We start from the raw sequence: 15,697 nt of genomic DNA, 5'->3' as shown, positions 1-15,697 counted from the left end.
CCGTGGCTCCACTGGTTGAACAATTTACTGACGTTCGTTTTGTATCTTCGACAAATGTAAGTCCCCAGCAAAATAGTGACAAACGTAAGATAAAGATTTTTATATGATTCCATCCTTTCCATGTACCGTTATCCATTACAAAAAGAAAAAAGAAAGTTCACAATTTTCAGATGAATTAGAACAAACCGATTAATTTTACACGGCCAATTTTTCCATTTTGACGCGAGAGATGATTGTCTACGTTTTATCTTTTTGTATATAATACAAGTTCACACTATACATTTACTACAAAGGATGTACTCAGTCTTATAAAACTTAACTTGAAAGGCTAATTTTAATGATAATGAATTTAATAATTTTCATATGTTCTAAAATAGAAAAATAATTAATACTTCATTATTCAATAAATGATGATTACAATTATAGTATTATCAATAATAACAATAACAATAACAATAATAATAATAATAATAATAATAATGATAATAATAATAATAACAATAATAATAAAAATAATAATAATAATAATAATAATAATATTAATAATAATAATAATATTAATAATAATAATAATAATAACAATAATAATAATACAAATAATAATAACAATAATAATAATAATAATAATAATAATAATAATAATAATAATAATAATAGTAATAATAATAATAATAATAATAATAATAATAATAATTATAATAATAATAATAGCAATACAAAAAGCAATAGTAATAATAATACCCTCCTAAAAATAATAACGATAATAATAGAACCAATAATAATGTTATTATCAACAATAATAATAATTATAATAACAATGATAAAAAACAGTCATACAATTAATAAAAATCACAACAATAGCAACAACAATAAAAACAATAATAAAAATCGTAACAATCACTATCATAACAGTAATAATACCAATATTAAGAATAAACAATGGCATAGAAATAATAACAACAGTAATAAATGATAAAAGAAACAACAAATGATCATTTTGAGCAAACCGCAATGTTCGCTACTTAAACTTTGAGTTTGGAAAATGCAAGTTTGCTATTGCATTATAGTACTACCCACAGATGGCTGACCAAAATTTCTTCCAAACCACATAAAATAAAAACGGAAACATCTCACAATTCTTCGATGTATTCGATCTAGATAATTGCTTTATCCTAAGAACTTAAATCCTTTTAAGTAAAAATATAAATTGTTGGGTTGTTTTGATGCTTTTCTCTAATTCACACATTTTGATGCAAATTACATGGTTAATCCTTCAGTGTAAAAGGTAAGAACACAAAAACAGTGTATAAAAACACATTTTACATGTTGCATAAGAACTTTTAACCAATTGAGATGTCATTATTGCTGGCAGGTGATGCAGTTCACATAACAACATAAAAACATTAAATCCCTGACTATGCCCCAAGAAACCAATATCCCAAGGCATGCCAAAGTACTGACAAACAAAAGACAATAAACTTTACAAACACATTACCTAAACTTACACAAACACAATTGAAAAGCATCATCTTGAACTTGCTCAATGCTCAATGGTGTAAAAACAAATGACGTACATATAAATAAAGTTTGCAAACTCTTCCAATAGAGCCATTAGGCAACGTACTTTCTCTGCAAGCCAATAGACAATAGACATCCATTTACCTTGTTTCGCTCCACACCATTATCTCCAGTACCGGGGAATCACCAGGACCGGAGAACATTTCGAACCGGGATGCTACTTACCTCCTCGCAACAGCTTTCAAACAGGAGACAGAGCAATAAATAAAGCACAACTTCGTTACCGTTCATTGCCGTTTTGGTCAACAGTCCCAACGGTCGTCCCGGGTTGCTTTCGCCGAAACAATGCTACAGTTTTAATTATCCTAATGCAACAACACTCATATCCCTGGCGCAATGAAAACAATTCCCACCGACAAACACAAACATAAAAGTGGGATAACCACAGACTCTTCCGGCGAAGTCCGGCGATTCCGGTGCGTCATGTGTGTCGGCGAGTAGGAGTGAATCAGTAAGTTGAAGTTCTCGCCAGCGAAATGTATGTGTTCAAGTCAGCTTGAAGGCTTTTTTCAACTCTTTTGGCAACTCTTTTGCGGTTTAATTCACTCTGACCCTGCAAGCTCTTTAGTGACTCAATTTGTTACTACTTAATACGCTCTAAGTTCACTTTGAATGGATTAAGATACAAAACAGGGATTTGCTATACTCAATGTGAAGTGTCAAAGCGAATCAAATCGCAAAAAAATTAGGTAACACGCAAAAGAGTTGTTAAACAATTCGTCGTTCTCCGTGGAGGGTTTTCTGTGGTGTTTTATGCATCTCAAGAGAATAAATAATAGATTCAAAGCTGCTCGTACACTCACTCAAGATTCAACTCACTGAAAGTAAATTTCTCATTATCAGGTACCAGACATAAGCCAAAATAAATTACACAGCACATAATGCGCACAGCTGCACCGATTCAGTTGTCTGCGCGCGAATTGATCGTCACGCGGCGGTTTCTTATTTTATTTTCGGTATGTGTCTCCTCTCACGCGGGTTTACCGTTTTTGTCAGCCCTTCCTGCCTCTGTCTGCCCTCCTGCCTGACTGCCTGCCTGCCTGCGCGCACAAGTGTTTCTATCCTTTGCTTCTCTGTCTTTCTGTAGTTTCTCGCACGATTCACCTTATTTTTTTTTTTCGTGCGCACTGGCGCCTACCATAATCCATCTTTCTAGCATCTTTCCACCCCAGTGTTTTGCACTAAACCACACTGAGCGCGCCCCGTTTTTCACGTTCTAGTTTTAAGCGATCGTCAAACAATTCAACCTCACCCTACACCCATCATTTCGCGATCAAGATATGGGACAACGTGGGAGGGGGACCGGGGAAGATTTAATAAAACTAACTTCATTATGTGATCATTGCTATGCGATGGTGTAATACGCACACGGTCCGTGTGCCTTTTTTTGTGAGCATGTGTGAGAGAGGTGAGTTCCGTAGGGGGGTGTGTGTAATAATGTGTGTGTGATTTTTGTATGTGTACATGTACATCCTGTTGTGAAACGCTCGTACAATTACAATTACTTAATGATGGTTTAAAAAATGATACAAACTAAACAACTAAGATGTGTCCCTATTTCAACCTCTCCTTATTCGAATTCAGAGTTGGATCGCACTGTTTTTTTTTCTTTTCTTTATTAATTCCTATTCCTTTCTAGCCTTCACATTTGTTCCGAACTCTCCTTCCTTGTATTGAATTGTACAGATTATTGTGTAACAACTAGATTTCCATATTCTGTACCATTTTTAACATACAACTCTATCTTCTTCAATCCTCTTGCTTTCGCTCGTTCAGCACACAAATGCTACGGCACAACTTACTGTTGCGGGGGGGACAGCAGTTGGTTGGTTGTTTCAATATGTTTGTATATTTTTTCAACTTACGCTCACTTTGCTAGTTGTCCAACATATATATTTATATATATAGAGCCAGACTTTTATTATGCTCCTCCGGACATTGAAATATTTATCAAAATTACAAAGTGTTTCCGTGCTACACACACTTCATAGCTTCCAACCTTATTTTCTGCTGTGTGTATTTTTTTTTATTAACTCACTAGGATTTCTTGTTTGTTTGTATAAATTACTTAATTGTTCATAGTTCCTTTCCTGTCGGCATCCTGTGGCCAATTCGCTTTCTAGACATTAACACAGAAGCCCCCCGCGATTATGTGACACAGGCAAGGGGATTTATGTTGTGCCGTACACTGTGCCCGTCTGTCTGTCTGTGTGAGTGTTGGCACTGAAACACATGCAGTAGATAGGAGTTTGTTGATGGTAAATGAAAATGTGTATGCCAACAGATTGTTCGGTGAACAGAGAAATAGATCGTTTGATGCACAAAATTTGCTGGTTTATTGTGCATCAAACTATCTATTTCTCTGTTTGTTTGTAGAGCGTTTTCGTTAATCAGTGAAACACAAAATGTTGTTGTCTGGGTTGTTTAACATTTTAGGCTACAAATATTATTGAAATCTATGGTCAACGATTATTTCGAGCGTCTTCTATAATGAGTCCTTTGCGGTTATCCTTCACAATATTGATACAGCAACCGGATAATGACGTTACGCGCTCGGCCTGTGTGTGTGTGTGTGGGGTGGTAGGGTGTTTGGTCATAACATTTACATGTTAATTACAAGCTACATTTTACAGGGTAATAAATTTTAACAATGATTTGTATTGTTCCTTTTCACGTTCTATGCGATGTGGATATGATGTGCGTAAGGATGCTGTTGTTTGTTGTTTGTTTTGCTTTGAATGACACACAATACACACTGGTTTAAACTACTATCTTTGATAGCGCGATTGACAAGATTCGCTTTCCTTACTGTTGATAGTTAAAGACTGATCTGTACCATTTCCTTTTCTTGTCCCAAAAAAAAAGAGTGGCTTTCAAGAGAGATTCCATGCCACTGTGTCAAAAACAAATTTCGTATCTAAGATTTGTTCTTGATGAAGGTCCTCATAAACAAACAAAAATGTCATATCACCAAAAAATAAGCGATTGAGCAAAATTCGTATCCTATAACATGCAAATTAAATACAAAATTATTATTTGTAGTTCTAGCATCAACTGAAGGGTGCAACTGATGGATTTGGGAACCGAAAGCAAAATTCGTTTCTTAAAGCATGATGACACTACCTATGCAAATTAATGAATTCTAATGGTTAATCAGCCTTAATACTCAATAACCTCCACTACTGCAACTCAACCATTATTTGCTGTAAGAAGTCTTCCATTAACTACGCAACACTCCCGGGGAAACGAAGGTTACGCTTTCAGCGTTACAGAGCGTTACTCAAGGGACAGGAATTTCACTCCGAAATTGAAAACTAATCAGTTATTAAGACTCCGTTTTTATTGGATCAAACTATTAAATACCATAAGAAACGAGTAATGAAGTTGATGCGAAAAAAACATATCAACGGAGCTTGTGTTTCTACGTAAATCAAAAACACGTGTTTCATTGTTTTTAAGCTATTACAAAACGTTATGAAGATGGGTTTAGAATGAAAATGTCTGCCTTGAAACATTTGGATTGTGAGCTCATGATGCCATTGATGATATGTTAAAGCAAAACAATCTGCTCAAACAACTGGATAGGTTTAATCGCGTCCACTAATCTTGTTACCAGCATATGCATCCATGTGTGAAAAGACCATCCTTAACGGGTTTACTTTTGCGTTACACGCCGTTAAATGATTACGTTACGTAATGCATGGACGTTCCCTTATTATGAAATCGTGCATTGGTAACAATATCAAAACCGTCTCTTGATCGAAACGTTGGCCCCTGGTCGTGGGTATGGAAAAGGAGGGAAACACAGTGTTCCAGAAGAGGGATGGTTGCCGATGACGGGCTGGCCGTATCTCTTAGCAGCAAAATTGTTATTAGGTAGGATCGGTAAGTCACAAATAGCCAGTAGATGAGAAAAAGCGATCCAGATTGCATGTGTAATTAATTTACGAATGTAATTAGTAGCTGCTTGCTAAATGAATGCGGATGCTGTTATGAACGAAGTCTTTTGAAGTCAATCCTTTGCTGTAGTTTGCGTTTTCAATACGATTTTCTTTTTATTTCTTGATTGATCTCACATTATTTACACTACTACAGTTTGAAACTTCTATTTTGAACGAATTTTGCATGCGTTCATAGAACCTTCCGCTGAGTAATCGTGCACTGGAAATCCCTCCCTGGCAGTTTTAGGAAATCGACTGAAATCGTTGTTTTAGTACGCTTGCTTTTCAGATGAATGGACGCGATTGGAAAATGTGTTCCGGGATACCCCTGATGAGTTTTGATGATTCTAACTGGAGGTGTTTGAAATATTTCCACAATATGTTCGTAGTCTCAGTTACAATCCCAAATGTAGGCTTGAAAGATAGTTTATTTTGATATAAAACATAACATATCACCCTGAATCGCAATGCAGTAGAGATGCACAACCGTATGCCGAAATTTCAGGAGGGACAGAGAGACTAACTCTGTAAGTATTTACTCTATCTAAATTGCTAGAGCTACTTGCTGGATTATAGAGCTCACACTACACGAATCTCTCCTATCGGTTATGCATGTGAAACTTTCTTTCCTCTGGTTGCATACAGTGGTCGGCCGTTACTTATTTGATTAGCCTTCATCAGAGCCATACGAAAACACTACGGGAGAAATGCAGATTATTCTTTGCGCTGTACAGCGCTACCTGAAGGCGCACCCTTTTTTTGGAAGAGAGGGATTTTGGTGCAATGTAAGGAGTGAATATCGCGGAGATTACAAAACAGAAGAAGAAAACTCCATATCTGGGCGATACACAAGCTACCACACACCCAGGTGATTATCCTTCACAAGCTCCTGTAACCGTACTATCATGCCACCGAACACATGCATCAGTGCCAGGCCGTTTTTTCCTGCAACCTTCAATCCCGCGAACACCACACGGTGTGAGGTAAGAAGTTGGATGAGAGAAAAAAAAACGCAGGACAGAATTTCTACACGTATGCATTCCACCAGCATTCCACCACCGACGTCAGCGCAAGACCGTGCCCCTCTTCTTGCTAGGTTACGATAATTCTAATCGCGCTTGAGATCATTGCGAAAGTCCTACAGCTAGTTGACAGCAGATTTGTTCGCTCTTGTAAAGTTCCTCGCTGTCTGCGTCTGTGTCTGGGTGTGTCGCGTGTGTCTGTCGTACTCCCTCGCTAAACGGACGGACTACTACTACGTGATCGGATCGTCGTCGAAGTAGGAGGGGAAAAAAATCCACACCGCCAAACCATGCCGCTTCTTCGAGCGGTATGTGCGTATTATGTTGCATGTGTAAACGCGGTACAAAATGCGGCGCCTGGTATATTGCTCCCAATATTCGCTCGACGCTGTGTGCCCGTCGCTCGGCGCGCACACAGTTTCATGCTGCAGTTTTCCGTAGACAGGGAGAGAGGTTTCTTTTGGTTATACGTGAGCATCGCATGATGCTGGTGTGTGTCGAGATACGTTCTTTTTTTCAAATGGGATGGTAATTAACAATGAAAGATGACATGCGCTGGTTAAACGGTCCGCAGTGACGGCATATAGTACATTGGTTTTTTTTCCTTCGTTCGCTGTACCTAAAACTTCTTAACGGGGGCTACTTGCAAGGATGAGAAGAAGGATTCCAATGCAAAGCGGATCGGACACACGTGACCATCAGTTTTTTTTCTCTTCATCAGTTAAACTGCCACTATTGTTTCGCTTATGCATGTGTGTGTGTGTGTGCTGGTGTATTTAAAAAGATGCCTAATGTACGGTTAATATATTAATCATAATAATAATTATAATAATAATAATGATAATAATAATAATAATAATAATCATGTGTAAGATACTACTGCCTTCTGCTCCTCTCCTCTAGCAACTAGAATTATTCCCTAGAATTTTCTTAAAACGTTGCACTACCTGGTTCCGCCCGTTCGATTTGTACACGGGCTATCGCTTCTATCGCTGAGTAACGCAACAGTTCCAGTGTCTGGCTTCAAACGAATAAGCTCCGCTCTTTCCCTCGCTCTGATACGCTTTGCCGCTCTTACCCACCCTTTTCTCTTTTGCACCTGCATCTTTGATTTCGCGCCCCCTTTTCATGCCTGATCTGACCGTCTATTGCTGAGATGATGATTGTGGTGATGCAGAGGAGTTCGAGCTTGTGTTCTTTTTTTTCACTTCACACTATTCACACTTCCTTTGTTCCAGTTCCGCCTGTAGGTTCACTAACTGGGGGGGAGGAGGGAGTTGAAGGGAGGGCACACACGGCACATTGATGTTTTAGTTTTTCCTTATTTTCCTGTAAAATTATTAAACCTTAAATTAGAACACATCTTCATACAGCGTCAACAGTCTGTTGAGCTGATAATTGTAAATAGAAATATGGAAATTGTATTGAAACGACGGTGCAGGGCAATATGGACAAACAGACAATTTAATAGACAAGACCATTATTAGCAAATTTACACTGCTTAACACATGTTCATGATAGTACGATAATGTTCACCTATTCTTTTGCTATTGCATTAGTTGAATTAAAGAAAATAATAAAAAAATTAACAATTCAGTGGCCAAACATGCCATTCTTTTCAATGTTATCATTCCTATTGATGGTTTGTTTTGCAACCGAGAGTTATTTATTTATTTGTTACTTGTTATTTGTTATTGTTATTTTATATTTCTGAACCCTTTTATATACTTTTATCTCTTTATACAGAGTAAACGTACCAATAGTAGTGCAATCTGTAGTGGTACAGATGTGTTTTAATGAATTAAAAGTGTCAGAAAAGTATTTTTTTTGAATATTTCATCACATATCAATTGGAATATGTATTATCTTCGCAATTTTTACCATCAAACACAACAAATTTACGAGAAAATACATATTTTTATGACTGCTTCGTTGTACCTATAATGGTGGTATGATTCTTATAGTCGTCGTATTGTGTTCCTATAGTGGTGGTAAACAAAGATGCCTCAAAAACAGTGTATAATATCAATGGAACTTAGTTTTGAAGCTGTTTTCGTATGAATAGCAAGGATTACTGTCATAATATTGGTTTATTGCGTAATTTGATCGTAAGAAAAATGTATAAATTTGATTTATGAAACTGTTGACTAAAGTACTGCAACACACCTGTCGTCAACCCACACCCGGAAGAGTGTGCTTGATTTGAAGTCGATTTTTCAATCAGCCAAATAAGCGAATTTTGGCATGTTTTTGTTAAATTACCTACATAAAACTAATTTCTGTTACTTTTTGTAGCGAAAACAGCAAAAGTGTCAAAAATAATCTGAAAAATGCCTTTTTTCACTGTTTTTATGACTATAACCACTATAGGAAAATGCCTGTGTTGCGTACTTATAATGGCACTATGGTAAAACAAAAACCTTTTAAAATATTATCAAAATGCAATGAATGTCTCTAAATCAATAGGGGAAGGTAGGTAAAGACGGACACTGCGGGTAAGATGGACACTTCTCATAAATGCATGAAAAAGGTAATTTTCGTGTAATTCAACAATGTAGAATCCAAACTGAAGGTAAAACAACACTTTTGAGAACATTTTTCGTGTAATATAAGCGAAATTGGTTAAATTCACGAACAAAACAAATTTTCAATCGTGCGCACCTTTGTGGATCTAATTTGATTATTGCGGGTCTTAAGCTCTGTATCTTGCATTGTTTATATTTTCGGAAGTTTTATTACATGAACGATTTGTCATGATGGTAAAACAAAAAACTGGCGAAAGAACGAGAATGAAAGCAATTCAAAATCTTGTTTTCTGATGGTTTAAAAATCCTGACACCATAGCGGGAAAGACGGACACTTTGTCATAGGGAAAGATGGACACCGAATTTGTTGAGTTATTTTACTTCTTATATCAATTGGTGATAAATATATTTCTTCATACACCGTAAATAAGAGTATTTTGAAGATATAAACCATTACGCAACTAGAAAAAGTAATAAATAAGCGAGAAATGAAACACCGGTCAAAATAGCAGTCATGCGTTATGATATTACTCGCTCGATGCTGATAAGGTTCTTCACGAAATCCAATATTTTGTCACGACTTGGACAACTTTAATAAAAAAGTGCAGATATCAAAACGTTCAGGAATAGATGAGAGATTCTATGGGTTTACAGATATCAAAAAGTTCAATCTTCAATGTAAGAAATGGCTGGACCTATTAACAAGTCCCTGAAATATGCTGTGGTCGAGGACTTTCCGCGAAATAATTTCCTATAGCGAAGTTTTAAATTGTTGTTCTGTAAGCTGGTGCAACCTCCACTGTTAGTGCCCGATATTAAAAAAAGATGCCTTAGATTCTGCATTCTACGTTCTATTAGTAGCGATGCTTACAATTCCTAAATTCACGGCTGAATGAATCGTCGTTGCAATTGGCCTAGAATTGGTTTATAAACGTACCAGGACGTGGAAAGCGATAGAATTTGTTAAAATACTGTAAAACTTTTCAATTTCCAACGTTTTCTAAAGGTGTCCATCTTACCCTTCGTGGTGTCCATCTTTCCTATATCAGGTGTCCGTCTTACCCGAACATTTCAAAACTTCACAAAAAAAAACATGTTTTTCATTCATGAAAAAAACGCAAAAATCAATGGAAACCTAAAAGTTTCAACACATTTTCTGATAAAACATGAGTGTAAGATAATGTATGCATATTTTCATGGTCGTTGCACCTATATATCCTTAGATTTTGACCATTTCCCTTAACGTGTCCGTCTTTACCTACCTTCCCCTAACATTTAATAACAGTTATGTTAAAAAAGTAATTGCGTTGTTATGTGGTCATTTACAGCGTTAACATATATGTTTAATGAGAAAGGTGAATGAGTTGCAAACCACATTGTTTATAAATTAAATAGGATTATTATTTTAAAAATTTAATGAAAACCCTAGCCATGCCCATTTTGCCCATTTGCATATCCTTTAACTGTTCCCTTTGCAAACGTAAATGTGCTATGGTCTTGCCAGCTACTAAACTTTCCACATGGTACACAATACTAAACACAGACACAAACCCAACCGAAACTTACCTTCTATTGTTCTAACTTGTAAAGCTGATCGTTTCATGCGGGGATATTGGGATATTATTCCTACATTAAACTGCATTTCAGAGCTTCCGTCTCCGCTACTATATTACAAATTCCATCGCCACCAGGCTGCCCCGACGCTCACGGCCAGCTGTGGCCCGCTGCTCCACAGTACTACACAGCATTATGGGTCAAGTGCTTCTTAGCTGTTTATTACTTTCATTACATTTGTTTTTCACACAAGCACAATCATCTTCACAAATCAACCCGATTCGATTGTTTCTTTCTTGCTGACCGAACGGTTGATTTGTTGCAATGGGGCGCCTTTCTTGCCCGCACGAGAGAGCGGCACGGGGAGGTTATTCTTTCTTTTGCATTGTTGCCCAATAATTCAATGGTCACCGTACACACCAGACACGCACACGTACTGCACCAGCTTGCAGCTTGCATTCCACACTTCCACACACCACGCACTCTACTACTACCTTTGAGCTTTTCGCTGTTTGCTTTCCGCTACTACGCACAAGACGATTTGATTTCCCCTCATTTGCTTTTGCCAATTTTGTTTTACCATCACTGCTCACACATGCTGGCATGTTTAGACATTGCGCACATACTCAACACTTCCCCCCAAAATACGGTATTTAGCTTTAGCTACATCTCAGCATCCTACACTCTTGCACCAGGTTTGCCCGTTTGCATCGCTGCCATCACAACACACTCTTTTGCAGCTTGCAGTTTGCACGAGCTGCCGTACGCACGAATTCAGCCAAAAAAAAACACGAATCGATTCAAACCAGAAGAAGCGAACAGGCCACTGGCAGGGGAAGCGGAAGTGACGTCGACGGCACTCTCTTTCTCATCCTCCTCAACACACTGGCTTACACACTGGGTCATGTAGTAGGTTTGGCGACTGCATTTACCCGCAGCTCACCGCACACCAGCGATGGGCACCGGCGGTGCGGCTCAGTGGTTCAGCCACGAATGGCGCAAACAGTCGGCGGCGGTGGCACGCGTTCGCGGATCGTAGTCCAGCATCGGCTTGAGGAAGTCGCTAAACTCGAACGCGTCCTCGTCCGACCATTCGTACTTCTCGATCAGCACGTCCACCAGGCCCCACGGCTTCAGGCCGGAGATGTTCTTCAGCAGGCCCTTCGAGTTGAACGCGTGGCTCGAGTTCTTGCCGGACAGCGCGATCCGCTTCGGGATGGGCCCGAGCAGCTCAATGATGTGCGCGATGTGGTCGTCGTCCCGGCAGTAGTCCTTGCCCGAGAACGGCTCGAACAGGTAGTCGCCGGTGGCCAGCTCGAACGCCATGCAGGCCGTACTCCAGATGTCCGCCGACGTGTCGTACCCGGCGCCGATGATGACCTCCAGCGACCGGTACTGGCGCGTCTGGATGTCCTCGGTGAAGTGTTTATCCACCCAGCACGCGTTGCCCAGGTCGGCTATCTTCACGTCGATGTCGCACACCTCGAACGCCGCATCCTTGCTTTCCTGCACCGACGACAGTATCTTCCGCACCGACTCGCTGATGTCCAGCTTGGACGACGACGTGACGAGCGACGAGGAGGAAGGCTTCTCGGGCGATTTCGCGTCGCGCTCCCGCCGCTCGTCCCCGTCGTGCACGCGGGCCGTGGGCGATTTCCGGTCGCCCGGCACGTCGTCATTGTTGTTCGACGAGGCCGCCTCGCTGCTCGATGGGCTGGAAAGCGTCGATGCGGACGGCGTCAGGGTTGGCCGATCCTCATCGCCCGACGAAGGCGTACCGGCCTCCGCGACACACTCTTTACCACCAGCAGTAGTCGTTGCCTCTGCCGTACCATTCACTAGCAATCGCCGCGCCTCTCCGCCCGCCTCTTTCCTTTCCAGCGGCGAGTTAGGCGTACCCGTACCCGCGGCTGTGTTGCTGCCCGCAGTCGTAACACCACCCTTCAGTGTCGCACCACCGCCACCAGCACCTTCCGCGGCCAGTGCCAACAACGGCTTGCCGGACTCCACTCCCTCCGCAGTTCCATTTTCCAGCGGCAGACCGGCCGCCGGCCCGCCACTGCCGGAGGAGGCGCCATCGACCGCCACCGGGGCGCCAAACTCGAGCTGCTGGATGTGCTCCATCTGCTGCCGGATCAGTTCGTGCTGCATCTTCGCCTTTCGCTTCAGCTTCTTCTTCTTCGCCTTGCTCATGTTCTGGCTCATCGGCTGCTCCTGGAACTGGGGCGGCGCGGCCGAGATGAGCGAGATCGGCAGCTTGCAGCCCATCGCGTGCATCTCCGTCGCCTCGCAGGCCAGCTTACGCACGTAGCTCTCGTTCACGCACACCAGCACGTTCTCCGGCTTGATGTCGGTGTGGATGATCTTGCACTTGGTGTGCAGGTAGTCCAGCCCCTCCAGCACCTGCCGGATGATGGACTTGACGTTCGCCAGCGGGATGCCCCGGTAGTTCGACTTCATGATCAGCTTCAGCAGATTGTGCCCGAGCACCTCGAACACCATGCAGATGTGCGTGCCGTTCACGCCCGTTATCCGGAAGTCGTTCAGCAGCTGCACCACCTTGTTCCGCTTCGGGTCGGCCGGGTCCGCGTTCGTGATCGACTTCAGGATGTGTATCTCGTCCTTGGCCGTGTCGCTGAAGTGCTGCGCCGACTTGACGATCTTCAGCGCCACGTACCGCTTCTCCTCCAGGTCCCAGCTGAGCCACACGGTCGAGAAGTGGCCCCAGCCCAGCTTCCGGATCACGTGGTAGCGCTGCAGGAACAGGTCGCCCAGCTTCACCGGATGGTAGCCGCCGCGGCAGTAGTCTTCCCGGCACTCCTGCTCCTCCTCCTCGCTGGTGTAGCCGTCCGCGTCCCGGTCCCCATCCTGCTCGATCGTCTCGTTCGACGAGCTGGTGGTCGTGTCCAGGTGGTGATGCGACTGGCCCGCCGACTTGGAACCGCGCCGCCCGACCAGCTCCGCCGGCCCGCCCGACGATACCGAATGCTGACTGTCGTTCATCGCCGATCCACCACCAACGCCGCCACCGCCGCCAGTCATGCCCGCCGCTGCTGCGCCCGACGTCGTGCCCAGGATCATGTCGTCATGGTCGTCGTCGTCGTCGTGCTCGTGCAGTTCTGACCCGCCGCCCACGAAGGCACCACCGCCAATGGAGCCCGCCGTTGCGGCCGACTGGTGATTCTGGCCGCTCCTGCTGTAACTATTGCTGTTCTGCGCCGCTGCCTGCGCCGCCGCCTGCGCTGCTGCCGCCGCCACCACTGCCGTCGCCTGCTGTTTCGCCTTCTTCTTCGCCGTCTTATGACGCTTCTTCTTCGCCTGTATCGTCAGTACGTGTCGGTTCGTGTCGGGTTTTATGTTCATCGCTTGTCTGCTTGCTGTAACGTCTGCCGTCGCTTGCCGGAATCACTGCACACTAGCTTACCGCACGCACGCACGCACGCACACGCACGCACCCGCCCCTTTCCTCAATACACTCCTCCGATACACACCCGTATTATTGCTCTCGCCTGTTCTAACACTGCACACTCGCGCACAAACTCACACACACACACACACGCGCACCACAATGAACCGATTGCTCTCTTCTCACTCTTTTGCTCTCAATCTTTCGGCTCCCTCTCTCTCTCTCTCTCTCTCTCTCTCTCTCTCTCTCTCTCTCTCTATTCTTCAATCGCTCTCTCGCTCGCGCGCACTCTATCTCGTTTGCACTCGCGCACTATTGTTTTTGTCTTAGCAAACTCTCTTCCCTGCCTGTCTTTCGTTACTTGCCTTCGCGCACTCGCACCGTATTTCGCGATTATTCTGCAATCCCTCCCCCTCACGTAGGTCGGAGAGCCACGGAACAATAATAATATTCTGCCTCCACCGAAGGATTACGGAGGTGGTGAGCGCAGGGCTTCGACGAGAACAAAAAGAATTGTAGGGATTGGTCCTCGAGGCTTATGCAACTGTGCTAATGCTGCCGATGCTGCTGCTGCTGCTGCTGCTGGTTTTGGTACTTTTCCGATCCTTTCTTCCCACCGTTCACAGCCCTCGTGGCGGCCCGGATTGTTGGGATTTCCGGACGGACCGATGGCTCAGGCAACGTAACGCCGCACGAAACAAACACGAAACGGAAACCGCGGGGAAAGGGAGGCAACTAAAACGGACCAACTAAAAAAAGAATGGAAAAGAAGGGAAAAACCAATCAGTCACTTTCCGGGGAGCCCATTCGCACTTTTGCAGGACATGCTGCACACAGACACACACACACTCCGAGCAACGAGGAGAAAAGTGGGGAAACGTCTACTGCGATCTGCGGCGGAAGGTGGAAAGCGCTCGCGGGAAGCCTAAACAAGTGGCTCTTTTTTCCCACACACTGCGGCAGCGGTGCAAAAACGGGAAGCTGTCAGACACCGAATCAGAATGATTTGCGAGCACGGCCGCCTTGCCTCTCCTGAGCGTCACCATGGGCCGTGGTTTGATGCTGCTGCTGCTGCTGCTGTCACTGCTTCCGCCCGATCCCGTGCAGAATACATCCGGAACGTTCTCGCCTGCTCGGAATGTGGTGAAAATTTTTACGACCACACACACTCTACACACGCACGTTTTACTCGTTCTTTTTTTGCTCACGCTGCCTCTAGTGTCCGTTGTTGCTGTTGTTGCCCTTTTCGCAGCTGCTTCTCCGCTCGCACACACGCACGGATCCCAAGATGATGCGCACCGACGGACAATGCGCACCTGTCAAGATGCTTCACTGGCGGGGTGGAGCGTTTTCCTGCTTGTGCCGAATGCAGCGTTTTCCGGTTTCTTTTCCCTCTTTCTTTTTTTGCAATGCAATCGTGCGAGAGAGCACGGGAAAAGGGTAAAGCTAACCCGATGACTATATTGCTCTTCAAAATTTACCTTTTTTATCGTTAGCAGCTCTAGCAAGAAAATTTACTTCAATGTCAACTGCCTGGCAGCAAATCGATGTACCGAGCAGCCAGACAAGCTCGAGCAAAATGGAAGTCGACATAACGAATGAAGTCGAGCGACCCGATGAGCAAATTGGTTGATTTTTACAAAGTGGGTACAATGGGTACAAGTGGGCTTT

At 43.1% G+C, this 15,697-nt stretch overlaps 1 protein-coding gene across 4 annotated transcripts; it reads right to left on the bottom strand.

Moving 5' to 3' along the window:
- Window positions 1-2,478: 2,478 nt before the first annotated feature.
- Window positions 2,479-15,600, bottom strand: LOC120898580 (SRSF protein kinase 3). 4 transcript variants are annotated; one of them, XM_040304647.1, is made up of 3 exons: window positions 15,508-15,600; window positions 10,633-14,775; window positions 2,479-7,870 (listed from the first exon to the last, which is right to left on the bottom strand). In XM_040304647.1, exon 2 carries the CDS (start codon window positions 13,981-13,983, stop codon window positions 11,596-11,598), a length of 2,388 nt encoding a protein of 795 aa, XP_040160581.1. In that variant the 5' UTR covers window positions 13,984-14,775; window positions 15,508-15,600; the 3' UTR covers window positions 2,479-7,870; window positions 10,633-11,595. The 4 variants fall into 4 exon arrangements, with proteins under 4 accessions (XP_040160581.1, XP_040160571.1, XP_040160561.1 ...); XM_040304637.1 differs by lacking the exon at window positions 15,508-15,600 and adding an exon at window positions 14,872-15,501; XM_040304627.1 differs by lacking the exon at window positions 15,508-15,600 and adding an exon at window positions 15,209-15,501.
- Window positions 15,601-15,697: the final 97 nt, after the last annotated feature.

The sequence above is a fragment of the Anopheles arabiensis genome, chromosome 2 (genome assembly GCF_016920715.1).
Source record: "Anopheles arabiensis isolate DONGOLA chromosome 2, AaraD3, whole genome shotgun sequence".
NCBI lineage: Eukaryota > Metazoa > Arthropoda > Insecta > Diptera > Culicidae > Anopheles > Anopheles arabiensis.
The sequence above is the reverse complement of the archived record's forward strand: the minus strand, read 5'-3'. Positions and strand labels throughout refer to the sequence as shown.

Bases quoted from the DNA above. Each gene is read 5' to 3' on its own strand.
- LOC120898580 (XM_040304647.1), bottom strand. From the start codon at position 13,983: ATGAACATAAAACCCGACACGAACCGACACGTACTGACGATACAGGCG.